At 33.2% G+C, this 16,356-nt stretch overlaps 2 protein-coding genes across 2 annotated transcripts; both read left to right on the forward strand.

Moving 5' to 3' along the window:
• Positions 1-8,262: 8,262 nt before the first annotated feature.
• LOC109815627 (chaperonin CPN60-2, mitochondrial) lies at positions 8,263-13,147 on the forward strand. The gene is made up of 17 exons (XM_020380389.3): positions 8,263-8,506; positions 8,766-8,790; positions 8,901-9,032; positions 9,356-9,515; positions 9,738-9,913; positions 10,030-10,125; positions 10,391-10,495; positions 10,631-10,717; positions 10,794-10,883; positions 10,991-11,071; positions 11,152-11,220; positions 11,431-11,508; positions 11,623-11,718; positions 11,816-12,019; positions 12,440-12,545; positions 12,649-12,727; positions 12,804-13,147. The coding sequence occupies exons 1-17, from the start codon at positions 8,469-8,471 to the stop codon at positions 12,916-12,918; spliced, it is 1,737 nt and encodes a 578-aa protein (XP_020235978.1). The 5' UTR covers positions 8,263-8,468; the 3' UTR covers positions 12,919-13,147.
• A 1,805-nt stretch (positions 13,148-14,952) lies between these two features.
• LOC145949611 (uncharacterized) lies at positions 14,953-16,089 on the forward strand. Its single transcript, XM_083060093.1, has one exon. It carries the CDS (start codon positions 14,953-14,955, stop codon positions 16,087-16,089), a length of 1,137 nt encoding a protein of 378 aa, XP_082916219.1.
• The last annotated feature ends 267 nt before the right edge of the window (positions 16,090-16,356 follow it).

A 16,356-nucleotide genomic window follows, 5' to 3' on the forward strand; every position in this document is an offset into this window, starting at 1 on the left:
AAGGTGGAACGGGCCGTTCCAAAGGATGTAAATATGTTATTCTGCGTTGCTTCAGAACGGGCTTGGAACAGGCCGTTCTCCAAGTAGAACGGGTCGTTCTGCTTGGAGAACAGGACGTTCTCCTTGTAGGCCGTTCCAGAGGGAGAACAGGCCGTTCTGCTGAGTTTTAGAACGGACCGTTCCAATTTTGGAATGGGCCGTTCCAGTTGAAAAATTTACGTAGGTTTGAAGGGCCCAGAACGGGCCGTTCTGATTTTGGAACGGGCCGTAGTGGTAGGTGGGCGAAAAATCCTATAAATAGGCCTCAAATCCTATCATTTCTTGACACATCTCATTCTCACTCTCTCTTCTTTTCTGTTCTCTCTTCCTCTCCTCTTCTTCTCTCTGAAGACCAAGAGGAACTCAGAGGATGAGGTTCTGCCCCAGTTTTAGTTTCGTTCCTGTTTAAGGAAAGAGAGGTGGAGGTTATGCCCTAGTTCCTATTTATCCAGGTACGGGGGAAAAGGAAATTATTTATATGTAGAGTTGGGTAGAGGAAGAACCCTAATTTTATAATTATTTCTGTTTGGAGAATTCTTGGTTTTATGTGATTCTATATGAATTTAGGATTATGAATGTATGATTTATTTGTAAAAATGATGCTCTGGGAGAGAGAACGAAATTATAGAAAAGTGCCTGTAATCTAGGTTTTGGGAAAATTGGAATATTTCTGTTTGAGAAATTGATGATCCTAGTAGATTTTGTATGTGTTGAGGATTAGAAATACATATTTAATTTGTAAGAATGATGATCTGAGAGGGAGAACGAAACTGTAGAAAAGTGCCTATGAGTTAGGTTTTGGAACAATTGGGGGTTTCACTGTTGGTGTTAAAATTATATTAATTTATGAATGTTATTATTGTATTGATTGATAAGAATGAATGATCTTGATGTGAATTACTTGAGGGGTGTGTAAACCCTTATTTTGTTGGGCTTATCTGTTGTGTATGTGAGGTGGAATTGTGTACGTGATGTGAATTTGAATTATGAGATGAAATGTTGTATGGATGTGATTATGATTGTGATTGTGGTGCCTCACATCAATGACTAGGGATGGCACGACCCCTGGGTAAGTGGTGCTACAGGGAGGGCGTGACCCTAGCATGGTGTGGGATGAGTAAGACAGTTAACACACACCACTTATGTCAATTATGGCAGCCCTGGCATAGGGTTAATTGCAAGAGATTGTGTGGATTGTAATGTGATTGTGGTTCCTCACACTAAAGGATCAAGGATGATACGAACCCTGGTAGTTGATGCTTCAGGGACGAGCGTACTCCTGGATGATCAGGGATGATACGAACCCTGGGTAGTTGATGTTTCAGGGACGAGCGTACTCCCGGATGATCAAGGATGATACGAACCCTGGGTAGGTGATGCTTCAGGGACGAGCGTACTCCTTAATGACTAGGGATGGCACGACCCCTGGGTAAGTGATGCTACAAGGAGGGCGTGACCCTGGTTTGGTGTGGGAGGCAATTAACCTGTATCACTTGTGTCAGATGTGGCGAGGTCTTGACATAGTGTTAATTGTAAGATTGATGTGAATTATGGATGTGGAAATGATATTGTTAATTGTAAGATTGACATGAATTATGGATATGGAAATGATGTTGTAAATTGTATAATTGGTGTGGATTATGATGGATTGAGATATGTATGTGAAATGATATATGTTAAATGTGAATTGAGATGTGAAGATGATGAATGATTGATATATATATATATATATATATATATTAAATAATGAATTATGATGAGATTATATTGTGATGTGTTTGTATGTACTTTGCATATAGATATTTTCTTTTCTCACCGTATAAACTGTGGATATTTTAGGTGAAGAAGATCTGGCTACGAGTGGCATCTAGAATGCCAACAGTTAAATTATGGGAATGCTCTAATAGTGTGACATCGGGGCAGAGGATTTCTAGGACATAATATTTATATGGATTTGGTATTGTAATAAATGATTTTAAAATTGTAAACTCTTAAATTTTACCTTTCAAGTTTTATTTTTCTGTCAATTTCTTATATTGAAGAAAGAACAATTTTGAAGTTTTATGTGAAACCTTTGACGAACCCTTTGAAAGTTTATTCTTCTTAATTAAATTATATTATATATGTGTTGGGGTAGTAAGGGTGTCACAAGTCCAACCTGAACCTATTTGGTCTGTGAGGCTTAGCAGACTAAACCAAAATAATATGATTCTGTTTAAACTATTATTTTTAAGGTCAACCTGGCCTTATTTGTGGGTTAGCTAGGCCAAACTCAAATTAACAACTCTAATGAGCACTACATTGACTAGTGTGACCCGACCAACTTTGTTCAATAAACTACTTTTCCATCTTAAGAGTTTGTTGTTAATATTCTTAATAAGTTCCGCAAATTCCCCCTTGGATGCACAACCATGGAAAATTTTGAAACCAATGTAGTAGTCCAATCTAGAGGTAAACCTAATGTTAGAGGTCGTTGTGATGAACTCCTTTTGAAAATTATTAACACCGCCTAAGGTAAGAGTTCTAGACTTTTCTATGTTCACCTTCATACCCGAGATTGCATAAAACTCCTCTAGCACCTTAGCCACCAACAAGGTATGTGACACCTCTACCTTTACAAAGAGTAACACCATCATTGGCAAAAAAGAGATGAGATAATTTTGGCCCATGTTTAGGCAATTGAATAGGCTTCCACCTAACTGTTTGTATCTCCCCATCAATCATCAACCCCAATCTTATCATAAACAAAACAAAGGTAAGGGGATAAGGGATCCCTTTGTTGTAAACCTTGTAAATTACTTAAACCCTGTTTCCTACCACCATTCCACATAAGAGACACATTAGTAAAAGTAATCCTATCCATAAATAAAACAACAATAACCTCTGAAAACCATACAAGTCTAAGAGCTTGCTTAAGGAAGTCCTAATCTATCCTATCATATGCTTTCTCTCAATCTAGTTTAAACACCAACCCCCCCTCATTTCTTATTAGATTTCTTTATGCATGATATACCACTTCTCGTAACACCAAAGCATTATCTCTAGTACTTATGTAAAAAATAAAACTACTCTGCCAAGGACTAATGAGACCCCCTAGAAACTAACGCAACTTGTTGACCAAAACTTTAGATAAAATCTTATAAATCATGTTTCAGATCACTACAATCACCTCAAATTACAAAAAATAATAATAATAATAACTTGTATTTTTTCTTCAAGATACATCGATACAAACTAAAAGTGACAAAAAAAGTCTAAACAAATTTATTTTAGACCCAAACTAGTCCAACTTCTCCATTGCATCAAGGTGCTTGATCCAAGTTCAACAAAAAGCACAATTACACAACTTCTTTTCAAGAACCACAATATGAATAAACACTCCTTAGACCAATGCGTTTGAACAATGCTTAAGAATTGATGAATATAGTATTCCCTTGGTGCCTTTAGAGACAATGTGCTCACTGCTCAACAAGCTTAGTAAGGAGGACACCTAAAACTCATAGAGGTGATGTGGACCTTTAAACTAATTAGAAACGAAAAATAAATCTTAAAATACTATGCATTTTCTTTCACAAGATACTAAAACAAAAGCTCCTATATCTGATTCATCCTTCTATGATATTGTTGGATTTCTTTATAAACTACGTTCATGGCCTGAATAGATGTGGATTATTCACGTCTTTGATTGTTGCAGTTGAGTTTTTTAATGAAACTGCTTGTAATTTGGTTGATTTGCTCCACCATTATAAACATTCAAATTCATTGATTGAATGTTCACAATATAACAATATGCTTGAGTAACTTTTCTTTCAACAACCTCAAATTTAACTGAATCTTCCATCTTTTTTTTTCACTTTTACAATAAAATCATATCATCTTCCATCTCTTTTTCTTGTTTTATAACAAAATCATCACTCCCAGATGAAGGGGATGAGGAAAAATACAGTAACACCAACTTATTGTGGCCATACATTATAAAACTCAAAATAGAGCAAAAAAGTGTCAAAGATGTAACAAACTTCTAACCTTCTATTCCATTTTCTCATCTTTAATTCCTAATTTTGACTCTCTCACAAGTTCCTCAACTAATCATGGCCATCACACACTCAGGAAGATCTCACCACTTACATCTGACATTGAGAGATCAAAGATAGGGATGTTTGAAACTAAACTAACTCAAACAAAAAATTGCAAACATAAAAGAAAAAAATTGAAAACTAATAAAGAATGACAAATTGACGATTCAATTTGATTTTTAAATTCCTTAAACCAAGTGATTTTGGTTTAGTTTTTGGATTGAAATTTTGAACCCACTCCAAATCAAATCAAAGTGCACTTATTTGTAATTTTTTTTTCCAAATGCATAGTGCAGGTATACAAAATTTACACATAACATAAAATGTGTTTTTATAAAATTGTAAGCTACTAAAAAATATTTTCCCTTCAAATATACGTTATAATATTTAAAAGATATTTGATGTAATTGTAAGCTACTAATATGAATTTCAGAATGGAAAAATATGAATTATTTATAATATTTGAAAAATTAATAATTTTTTAAGTGAAAAACTACATTGATGAGAAAAATATTTAATATGATAATATAAATTATATTAAAGAAATATTTTTACTAAATAATAAGATAAAAATTGGTGTTAAAATAAATATATTAAATGATCAGAATATTTTAATATTTGTATACTTTTAATTTTACTTTTGACATACGATCTTAAATAAATAACATAGTATTACATATTTTTAAGTTATTTTTAAATAAAAAAATTTTAAAACTACAAAAATTAAACCATAGCAAACCACAAAAGTTTGATTTGCTTTAGTTTGGATTTCATAATTTATTAAAATCAAACCAAATCATACCAAATCGTACTTAATTTTCTTATTTGGTTTGGGTGACTTTTAAGACAAACTTAGCCAAATCGCACTGCAAATACCTTAGTTAGAGACCTCTCTTGTGCACTTGTGCCTAATGTGACCTTGATCATGCCTAACAATATTTGTTTGGCTTTCGTGGCCTTCTCTAAGCCTAACCCTTGACACGTTAAGCATGCACCCAACTCTATTGTAGATTCTACTTTATCATAGATTCTACCCTTTGTAGAATCACGAACTTTGTGAATTAGAATTCCCTAGCCTTTTTGAATTCATCTTAGCATCTTTTAAACTCCAATTAAATGACAACATATGTCTAATTTACACATAAAACATAATCCTCGTAAATAAACTCATTCATCCAATTTGCATAAAACCTCAAGTCATCATGCAACCTTAACCATCCAACATTAATCACAATTAATTATGAAAATTCACCTCATACTCAATCGTGCAATAACAATGACATCATACAATTAGAGGTTGTCTTATTACCCATACCTCTTATTCGTGCTCACAAGTGAGACATCTTTACTCCCCCTCTTACCTTAGATGGTCATCTCCAAGCCATAGGCATAATCCTTGTTAGTTTTGAGGTTACTCATTGGAATTCACCTTTACAATTTTCTCTGCAACTATTCTTTGGGGTTTTAGAAATTGATGCACAACCTAACTAAACCCTGTATCCAAAATTTACGACTTTTCTCTAATCAACAGTTATCTTCTATTTTATTTTAATTATTAAAATCATCTTTTATCATAAACTCAATTAATATATTAATTAAGTAAATGATATAGATATTAAAACATCTAAGTTGAGTTCTACTAAAACGAATTACCACCATTTTGTGTATATTAATATACTCATTTCTTGTAATAGTTTTTAAAAATCAATTAATATATTTTTTAAATTTTATAAACACATTATTATTCACAAATATATTATAAATGTTTTATAGATTCAACTAAATATTTACCATCAATGATAAGATAACACTGATGAATTATTAATGTATTTGTTAAATTTCACTTATGATTCAATTTCAAAAAGATTAATTGAAGAGTTTAATGCAATTTCATGGACAATAAGACACCAATAATATGTTAATGGACATTTGGGTTGGATTTAAATATATCCTACAAACCCTAGAAGTTGCTTCTTCTAGACCTTTCTCTTTCTCTTTCTTTTTTATTTTTATTTCATAAACCCCATGCAAACTCTCTCTTTTTACATTTGCATTTCTTTGCTACATTTTTAAATCTTTTATCTCTATCGCTTTCACATTCATATTTACTTATAGTATTGCCTTAAAAGAAAGGTTACCCTTCAACTCTACTTATTACCCATATATTATAGAATTGTGTGCAACATCAATTGGTGATAAATTAATAAAATTATCGGTCTTTTGGTAGAAGATACTAGATTGAAAAAACAATCTCACGAGTATTAACTTATATCAATTTCTTTAATAGTCCTTTTCCATAAGATTTTATCTTAAAAAAAATAATTATGTCATTCTCTAATTAGTCTTCTAGTTGTGTTGTAAATGGTTTATTAGAACACTAAATGAAATGTTTTGAATTGAATATGTAACATATTTACCTCCATTAATAATGAGATATTTTAAAAATATTTATAAAATTATAAATGAGAATCAACAATATATTTAGTGATTTGACAAAAAAACAAAATGTTATTTCAAGCACTTAAATCCATTGTTATCAAGTGTAGTCTATGTGAATTGTTATACCATGTATGGAAGTAAATACGAGAATTTACAATTAAATGACTTAAATATGATTTTAGTTTATGTGAAATGAAAGAATTTTGATTTTGATCTTTGTAATTTTTTTTGTTTTATATTTTTGATCCCTTTAAAATGAGTAAATTTTGATTTTAATTTCTTGTAAAATATTTATCTTTAATTTTTATACTTCTCAAATCTAAAATCATTATTTTTTTTAATCTAACGATAATTTTAAGACAAATAAGTAATATTTATTTTAAGAACTTATAAAAATTTTTGAGGTGTTACTTGACCTTTTAATAAACAAATACGAAGTAAAAAGTGATTACATAATAAAAACTTTAAAAAGAATAATTCTAAATTTTAGATAATGAATAATAAAGAATTTTTTTATATGAACCAAAATTAAAACTTGTTCATTTTATAGAGACTAAAAATATATTTAAATTTAATTAATTATAATTGTGAACAATCTAATGAGAATCATACAAATATTTTTAATTTATCATTATAATAATTTTAATATAAAATATTATTCTTACTTTTCTTCTAAATTATTTTATTGAATATTACATTTTATGTAACATATAAAATATAAATAATATATAATAAATAGAATGAACAACTTCATGAAAATATGAACAGAAATTTACACACTTAAAAAATATTTATTTATATTAATTTGGATAGAATATTTTCATAAAAATAAAATTGAATTTAATTAACATGAAAAAACATTAGCTACCTCAAGTGTTGATGAAAAAATTATAATTATATCAAATTGTGTAAAGAAATAAATAAAAAATATAGAGAAATGAAAATTACAAATAACCATTGGCCAGCGGAGACCTGTGAAAAACAAGAGCTTGTATAAATAAAGATGAGAAATAAACAACACATGAGAAATTAAAGGTTAAAAAATGGACAACGTGTGAAAAAAAAATTTTATTGAAAAAATAAATCATATGAAAAGATGTATGAATAAGTAAAAAACAAAATTTTTAAAACAATTTCAATAAAAGTAAAGTACTTTCATTTTATTTTAAAAAGATTTATAATGCTATATAGAAGGCATGTCCACTTTTATTCGGTATTTTTAGTTTTTACATTGAAAAAGTTTTTCACCAAAAATATCATATCCAAAAATAAGTATCGTTGTCTGAAATATGGACACTCACATTAGTAAATATGATAAGACAAAATAATCATTAATTAATGTATATACTAATGTTTTAATTTAAAAAATATTAGCAATATATTTTTGACACATTATTTTGAATACTATTTAAAATTGATTAAAATTTATTAAAAAACATAAAATTTAATAAGTCTCATATCATATTCAATGATTTTCTCAACTTTGTAGTTTTCAATAAAAATATATATATTGAGAAGAATGTGTTAAAAAATATATTATTAATGTTTTTCATATTTTAAAAGTAAAATATTTATTATATATAACTAAATTTTATAATAAATTATTAAAAAAACTATATTATAATATAGGATAAGATCGAATAATCATTAACGAATGTATATATATGTTAAATTGCATAAGTGACTCGAATTCGAAAAGGAAGAATAACTCAATTGCAAATTTCGTGGGCAAAACGATAAGTTAAAGTAGTTTGTTGGGTTTAACTTGAAACTCTAAAACCCTAGTAGCCGCTTCTTCTAGACCCTTCTCTTTTCATTTCATAAACCCCACGCACACTCTCCTTTGCATTTGCATTTGCATTTGCATTTCTTTACTGCATTTTCCCAATCTTCTCTGTCTTTCATATTTACATCATGTATCGCTTTGCTTCTAGTCTCGCCTCCAAAGCAAGGTCAACCTCCGATACCACTCTTGCTTTTGTTTGTTCACTTTTTTCCTGTGTTGTGTGGAAGTTAAATTGTTCATCTGGGTCGCGCAGAAAAACTTGTAAAACGGATCAAAATATGATTTTTTTTTAATTACTATTTCATTGGGTATCGTGTGTTTGATCCTTACTTGTTGGGTGCTTATCTGTTATTTGGAAGGTAACACGTGATTGGGAACAGTGAAATTGTTGTTCTGACTGTGAAATGATGTTTCATTGGTTGCAGGATCGCTAGGAGTAGCCGCCAACAGGTGGAATGTTTTAAATGGCTCCATTTCTTTTGCTGTATTGAAATGTTGGCATTTGGAAATGTTTTGGAGACTGGTAAGGGTGAATTTTTATTCTTTGTTACATGCTGTAGGTTGGAAGTAGGTTGAGTTGGAGCAGGAACTATGCGGCTAAAGACATTAAATTTGGTGTGGAGGCTCGGGCTCTGATGCTTAAGGGTGTCGAAGATCTTGCTGATGCTGTCAAAGTAACCATGGGTCCCAAGGTAATTGAGTGGATTGTTTATTTGCTTCTTGTGTATGTTATTTATTTTTGTTTTTAAAGTCATTGTTGTGTTGGATGGAGAAAATTATTGTTGGTAATGTTGTCAAAGTAACCATTAGTGTATGTTGCAACTAATTGTATGATTGGGATTGCTGACCTCGGATGTTTACGATGTCAATTATTGCTTTTATGTGGGACAAAAGTCACTATTTGACTTAAGAATGAAAGATTTTAATACTGGTCTGTTTTGAGTGTGTATTGCCAATTGCCATTGTTCAGTAGGTGTTGTTCATGTTGGTTGACGTTGAGTTTATTATCATTTAGGGTCGTAATGTGGTGATTGAGCAAAGCTTTGGTGCTCCTAAAGTAACCAAAGATGGTGTAACTGTTGCAAAGAGCATTGAATTCAAGGATAAAGTTAAGAATGTTGGTGCCAGTCTTGTGAAGCAGGTTGCTAATGCTACTAATGATGTGGCTGGTGATGGTAAGCTGATATATACAAAGAAAATTGTACTTGATAGTTAAATCTTCTCCATTGACTACTTTGTTACTTTCAAAATACTAGAGTGCATGATCCTGTGATCATTGAAAAATTAACTTGTGTATCATCTTAGGATGTGCTATAGATGCAAGAAGAATATAAGATGACAATGAGCATGCTGGTATTACGACTGAATAATGAGGGAGCATGTCAATTGTTTTGCAGGAACCACATGTGCTACAGTCCTTACACGTGCAATATTTGCTGAAGGCTGCAAATCAGTTGCGGCTGGAATGAATGCAATGGACCTGAGGCGTGGTATAAGTATGGCTGTTGATGCTGTAGTGACAAACTTGAAAAGCAGAGCAAGGATGATTAGCACATCTGAAGAAATCGCACAGGTTTATTGATCAAACTTTGTTATTGCCTCTCCTCAGTCCTCGCATATTGCAAGAGATGCTAATAAGGACTGTTTCAGTTTTAACTTTAATTTCTATTTTTGAATTTGCATTGATAGGTTGGGACAATATCTGCTAATGGAGAAAGGGAAATTGGTGAGTTGATTGCAAAAGCCATGGAGAAAGTTGGCAAAGAGGGAGTAATCACAATTTCAGTAAGTTTTATCTGATTATTCTATTGTTGATCACTGTTGTAATAGTGTTATCTTGATAATGAAATGCTGCCAGAAGCTTCCTCTGAAGTGTTCTTATTTTTCCCTTACCCCCCCTCCCCCCAAAAAACCTTGTTTTAGATTCCATCTTGGTCATATGTAATGAAGTCATTTCTTATTCTTCTCTTATCCCTGACTCCTATCTGCTTTGAAATTTTATCCCTTTTATATTTGTATCTTACAAGGCTTGATCATTGAACTATTTCAGGACGGCAAAACTTTATATAATGAGTTAGAAGTTGTTGAAGGAATGAAGCTTGACAGGGGCTACATATCTCCTTATTTCATAACAAATGATAAGAACCAGAAATGTGTATGTTCTCTCTTTATTTCTCTATGTCACAACATAAGAAATTTAGAATATTTATAGCAGTTTGTCAAATCCCTTATTCATGAACCTTTCATTTGTTTTATATGTGCTTAACCATGCCATGTCCTGTGCCTATAGGAACTTGAGGATCCCCTCATTCTAATACATGAGAAGAAAATCTCAAGTATAAATGCTGTAGTTAAAGTCTTAGAGTTGGCTTTGAAGGTGAGCAGTATCATTCACTTTCTTTTGCATTTGACTTCTAAATTGTTGATATTAGCTGACACATACTGATCTCCAGAGACAAAGACCATTATTGATTGTAGCCGAGGATGTTGAAAGTGATGCACTTGCAACTCTTATTCTAAATAAGCTTCGTGCTGGCATTAAGGTTTGTTTTACCTGTTTGTAGGTTAGGTTTTTATGTCGTAGGTTCCTAAAATTTTGAATTAGTAGCTTTACAGAGCCTGATGTTATTTATATGATGCTTTGCTGTAGGTATGTGCTATCAAAGCCCCTGGTTTTGGTGAAAACAGGAAAGCCGGTCTTCAAGATCTTGCAGTACTAACAGGAGGAGCTGTAAGTTTACTGTTATCTGAGGTTACTGCTGCATTAAATTTTGTGAACTTGTTAATGATACCTTTTCTGTATCCTTATAGCTTATCACTGAAGAGCTTGGCTTGAAGCTTGAAAAAGTAGATCTGGATATGCTCGGCTCTTGCAAAAAAGTAAGATTTTTAGCTTCATTTTAAAGCATTTGAATCAGCCATATAATTTTAGTACGTTTTCCCTCTTAATGTTCTTTAATTGTTCTAGTAGAGAATGTTGACTTTCCTGCAACAATCTTGTTTAATCTTGGAATGAATTCATCCATTATTAACCTGATAGTGTATAAGGTTATGCGGCCAAGTAAATAACTTTGGTTCTTAATGTTGTAGATAACAATTTCTAAGGATGACACTGTCATTCTTGACGGAGCAGGTGACAAGAAATCAATTGAGGAAAGATGTGAGCAGGTTTGAGTTAATCTATAGATTTCATTTTACCATGGTTCATGTGCTGTATTTCCATCCTATGATTTGTCTGGTTTAATGATGCACCTGACTCGTTTGTGATGATTTTTGATACAGATTAGGTCAGCAATTGAAAATAGCACTTCGGATTATGACAAGGAAAAGTTACAGGAAAGATTAGCCAAGCTTTCTGGTGGTGTTGCAGTGCTTAAGGTATCATACTTATGGTCATCTTGGTTGTTAATGGTTTATCCCTAGTGAACATCCCACTGAGGTGATAAGATTAACATTTGAAACTGTCCTTCTGCAGATTGGTGGAGCCAGTGAGGCTGAAGTTGGTGAGAAGAAGGATAGAGTGACAGATGCCTTAAATGCAACTAAGGCTGCCGTGGAGGAGGGCATAGTGCCAGGTGGTGGTGTTGCTCTTCTATATGCGTCAAAAGAGTTGGATAAACTTCAAACTGCTAACTTTGATCAGAAGATTGGTGTCCAGATTATCCAAAACGCTTTAAAGGTTGGTCTCCTCTGAATGCTAGCAAAACTCTTTTTAATACTCTTTATTATTAGCTAAAATTTATTGGAAATTATTAATTGTGGGTCCTGCCACTCTTAATGAGTCTCATAATTTAGTGGTAGGACTCATCAAAATTTGTGATTTTCAATCACTAGTAAGGAGAGTATTTGTAAGATTGTTACTAGCTTTTCTGTCTGAATTTTTCTGATTTCCTCTTTTGCTCCTCTATATAGCATTTGATCTTTCACTTGTTAACTTGTGCATGGAAAACATAAACCATATTTTTTTTCCTTACCCTAATGTTCATTCTACAATATGATGGACTAGATTTTTCTCTAAGATCTAGTATAGTTTTACACCAACTTAAATTGCTAATTTGGGTTGTCATTCTTTTATTTCTTGTACCCAAAAATAATGCAGACACCTGTGCTCACAATTGCCTCAAATGCGGGAGTTGAGGGCGCAGTAGTTGTCGGAAAACTATTGGAACAGGATAATCCTGATCTAGGATATGATGCTGCCAAAGGTCAGTTATTTTCCCTGGTTGTGTTTTCATTCCATGTCACAACAAATACTGATCCTGCTGAGTGCTGATATATTTATATGGTATTTTCCTGCTTCATAATTAGGTGAATATGTTGATATGGTTAAATCTGGAATAATAGACCCCTTAAAGGTGATTAGGACAGCCTTGGTTGATGCAGCCAGGTAGGATGTTTAATAATTTGCTAAGGGTTAAAATATTTGTTTGTTATGGAGTTATCTTATGACCCTTTTTGTGCAGTGTATCATCTTTGATGACAACTACTGAAGCTATTGTGTCTGAACTTCCAAAGGATGATAAAGATACTCCAGCTATGGGTGGTGGAATGGGTGGAATGGGTGGCATGGATTATTAACCAGCTTCTATTGATTTGATTGCACCTGAAAACAATGGGATAGGTGCTGAACCAACACTTACAGCCTTTTTTTTTTTTTTTTTTTGTTAAATTAGTTGTTGTGTGAAGGCATCATTGTAATCATAATGAGAGATCAAGATGTAGGTAACAAAATGTGACTGCAATAATTCCAATTATAAGATATTTCGAACCATTTTTACTTCTCAAATCAAGGCATTGTTCTCGATAAGTTGTTGGTTGAATGATTTCCGACATTAACCCATTGTTTTAGTAGAGAATGGCAAGAAAGAGAGGACTGTGTGTGTAGTATATAATTTGAAATGGTTTCACTTATTTCAATGCACAAAACGTAGAACTCTAAGGTAAGAGCATCTAAAATGAGAGGTGCTTATAAGCAACTTCATCTACTTTAAATGGGTCTTACTGTGTCATGTTATTTATAAATAATTTATATTATATTTTTATAATTTTTACTTTAATGAAAATTATTTATAAGCATTTTTACTTTGACAACTCATTATACATTTTTGACAATTCACACTATACTTTTTGATAAATTTTAAAAAAATTAATTATTATAAAAAATATATAAATATGAATAATAAAAAAATACATAATAAAAAATACAATAATAAAAAAATTACATAATAAAAAGAAATAAAAAATTATAACAAAATTAAAATTTATAACTCTTAACGTCTCTTTTTTAATTTCTCATTCTTTTTCTTTCTCTATCTCCAACTTTCTCTCTTTCTCTTTTTCACTCATTCTTTTTCTTTCTCTTTCTTCGACCTTCTCTTTTCCTCTTTCTCTTGTTCTCTCTCGTTCCCTCTCGTTCTCTTCTCTCTTTCTCTCGTGGGTGTGGGTGGTTGGTGTGGTTGTCGTTGGTGGCTGTCAGTGGCTGACCCGGTGCGAGTTTGGTGATGAGCGTCCCTTCGTTGGAGGTGAGCGATGCTGGTGTCAGCGGAGTTTCGTGGTGGCTAGTGCTGGTGCGAGTGGATCGGACAGAGACGAGGAGCTCGACGGAGACGCGGTAGCTGGTGCTGGTGTGAGTGGATCTCCGCGGTGGTTGCTGCTGGTGCAAGTGGATCTCCGCAGTGTTGCTGGTGCTAGTGAGAGTGGAGCGGACCGAGACGAGGAGCTTCGCGGATTTGCTGGTGCTGATGCAAGTGGAGCTTGTGTGATTTTTGTACCAATTACACCTCTCCATTTCACATTTAATAGTGCTAAGCACCGTTCATTCTCCAAGAAACGAAGCTAAAAAAATTAGAACTTCTCTTGCCTGATCCATTAGAAATTTCTTGTAAGCACGATTACTTATTTTTAAGATACACTATAAGCATCCCCGCTTGAGGTGCTCTACGTTACATTTGCAAACACACCCGGAGAGAAGTAAGAGAGGTTGTAGTTTTATGGTAGTTTTGGTTAGAGCAACTCCAATGGGAGTTGCTTGGCTCATCAAGCAACTGTAACATGAGTTTCTTACCATTGGAGAGGTATGAGGTGGCACCCAAAGTTTCTTGCAGAGGAGAGAGGGTTTCTTACTGAAGCAACGATTGCTTATTTTTGTGAACTAAAGGAGGCGTGGCGGAGGTGCAGTGGAGGTGCGCGGTTGGATAGCGGAGGCGCGCCGGTGGACAGCGGAGGCGCGCCAGTGGATGTTCTACCGTGGGTGGACGTTTTGGCTGGACCTGCGCGCAACGGCGGCGGCAGTAGACGGAGTTGGAAGAAGAAAAGGTGAAGAAAAGGAAATGGAAAAAGAAATGGTGAAGAGAAGGAAATGGAAGAAGAAAACCCTCTCGAAGACAAGAAGAAGAAGAGACCGTAAATAAGAAATAAAAAATACAAATTAAAAAATTAATTAAAAATAAGGAAAGATTCGTTGAAGTAACCGTTGAAGAGCCGTTGGAAAATTTTTTTTAAAAAAAAAAGAAAAGAAAAAAATCATTATAAATATGCATCAACCCAATTCAAAAATTTGGACCTCTTTAACTCTCTTCTACTTCTTTTATCTTGCTTGTTTTGCTCTCAAAAATGGATCCTAACCAATGCAATCATCAAAAAATTTTAAATTCTTTCCAAAACCAACCACCACCGACGAGTGCAAATTCTCAAATTCCTCCGCAATATGTTATGTATCCACCATCTTATTTTAGTGAAAATTCTCAAAATCCACCACCTTATTGGTCAGCACCACAATATTATATGTTTCCAACACATCCACCTAGTGGTGATAATTCTCAAGGACCACAATTTTTTAGTCAACCCCCACCTCTCACCAACCCAAATGCATGTTATAGGCCTTCTCCTCTACACAATATTGACACTCCTAATAGTGAACCTGAATCACCAATTGGTCTCGATGGAATTCAACTAGATGGAAGTGCAGAGAATTCGTCAACAAAAAAAATTCGTGTTCCATTCACAGTTCAAGAAGATATTATTCTCGTGAGGTCATGGGTCAATACATCGAAGGATCCAATCATAGGAGTTGATCAAACGTTACGACAATATTGGTCGAGAATCACAGAAGCATACAACAACGATGAAGACCGTGGCGAGTTCCCAGAGAGAGAATCGACTCAACTAAAAGCATGTTGGAATCGAATTCATCCTGCAGTTCAAAAATTTATTGGTTGCTACAAACAAGCAATTAGTCAAAAGAAAAGTGGGAGTTCAGAGAAAGATGTCATGGCATTCGCACATAAGATTTACACTCAAGATACAGGTAAAAAATTTGATATGGAGCATGCATGGGTCATTTTGAGAGATGAACCTAAATGGCAATCTGGTTTCGTGCAACACAATTCAAAAAGAGGGAAGGTAACATCTGCAGGTGGTTACTCTTTGTCTTCCAACACAGAGACACCCATTGAACTTGATGAATATGAGATACCAACGCCAACATCCCGTCCGATAGGACAAAAGGCAGCCAAAAGGAAGGCCAGAGGAAAAGAAACTTCCAATACTAATGTTGTTGATTTTTCTGGCATAGAAAATGCAATAAAGGAGAAAAATGCCTATGCATCAAGACTAATTGAGTTGAAGGAGGCACAAGAAAGACGTTTGACATATAAAACCATAATGAAGGATACTTCCAACATGAATGAGACTCAACGTGAAGCTCATGAAAAGTATTGTAACTATCTTAAACAACAATATGGGTTTTAATTTCTTTTAGGGTTTAGGTAAGTATTTGAGTTTTAATTTCTTTTATTATTGTAATTCAAATTGTGTTGTTGTAAAACTAGTCGTTGTAAAACTAGCCGTTGTAAAACTAGCCGTTATAAAACTAGCCGTTATAAAACTAGCCGTTGTAAAACTATTTATATGTAGACTTTGTCATCTAATCCTACTCATTCTCACATCTTCTCTCACACAAAATCCCCATATATTCTTCTTCGATTTTTAGATTGATATGTGATGGATCGAATCAAC

The sequence above is a fragment of the Cajanus cajan genome, chromosome 7 (assembly GCF_000230855.2).
Source record: "Cajanus cajan strain Asha chromosome 7, NIPB_CcT2T_4, whole genome shotgun sequence".
NCBI classification, from domain to species: domain Eukaryota; kingdom Viridiplantae; phylum Streptophyta; class Magnoliopsida; order Fabales; family Fabaceae; genus Cajanus; species Cajanus cajan.

Bases quoted from the DNA above. Each gene is read 5' to 3' on its own strand.
- LOC109815627 (XM_020380389.3), top strand. From the start codon at position 8,469: ATGTATCGCTTTGCTTCTAGTCTCGCCTCCAAAGCAAG. The intron at 10,496-10,630 runs GTATGTTCTCTC...CTGTGCCTATAG, and splicing joins ATGATAAGAACCAGAAATGT to GAACTTGAGGATCCCCTCAT. The intron at 12,546-12,648 runs GTCAGTTATTTT...CTTCATAATTAG, and splicing joins AGGATATGATGCTGCCAAAG to GTGAATATGTTGATATGGTT.
- LOC145949611 (XM_083060093.1), top strand. From the start codon at position 14,953: ATGGATCCTAACCAATGCAATCATCAAAAAATTTTAAATTCTTTCCAA.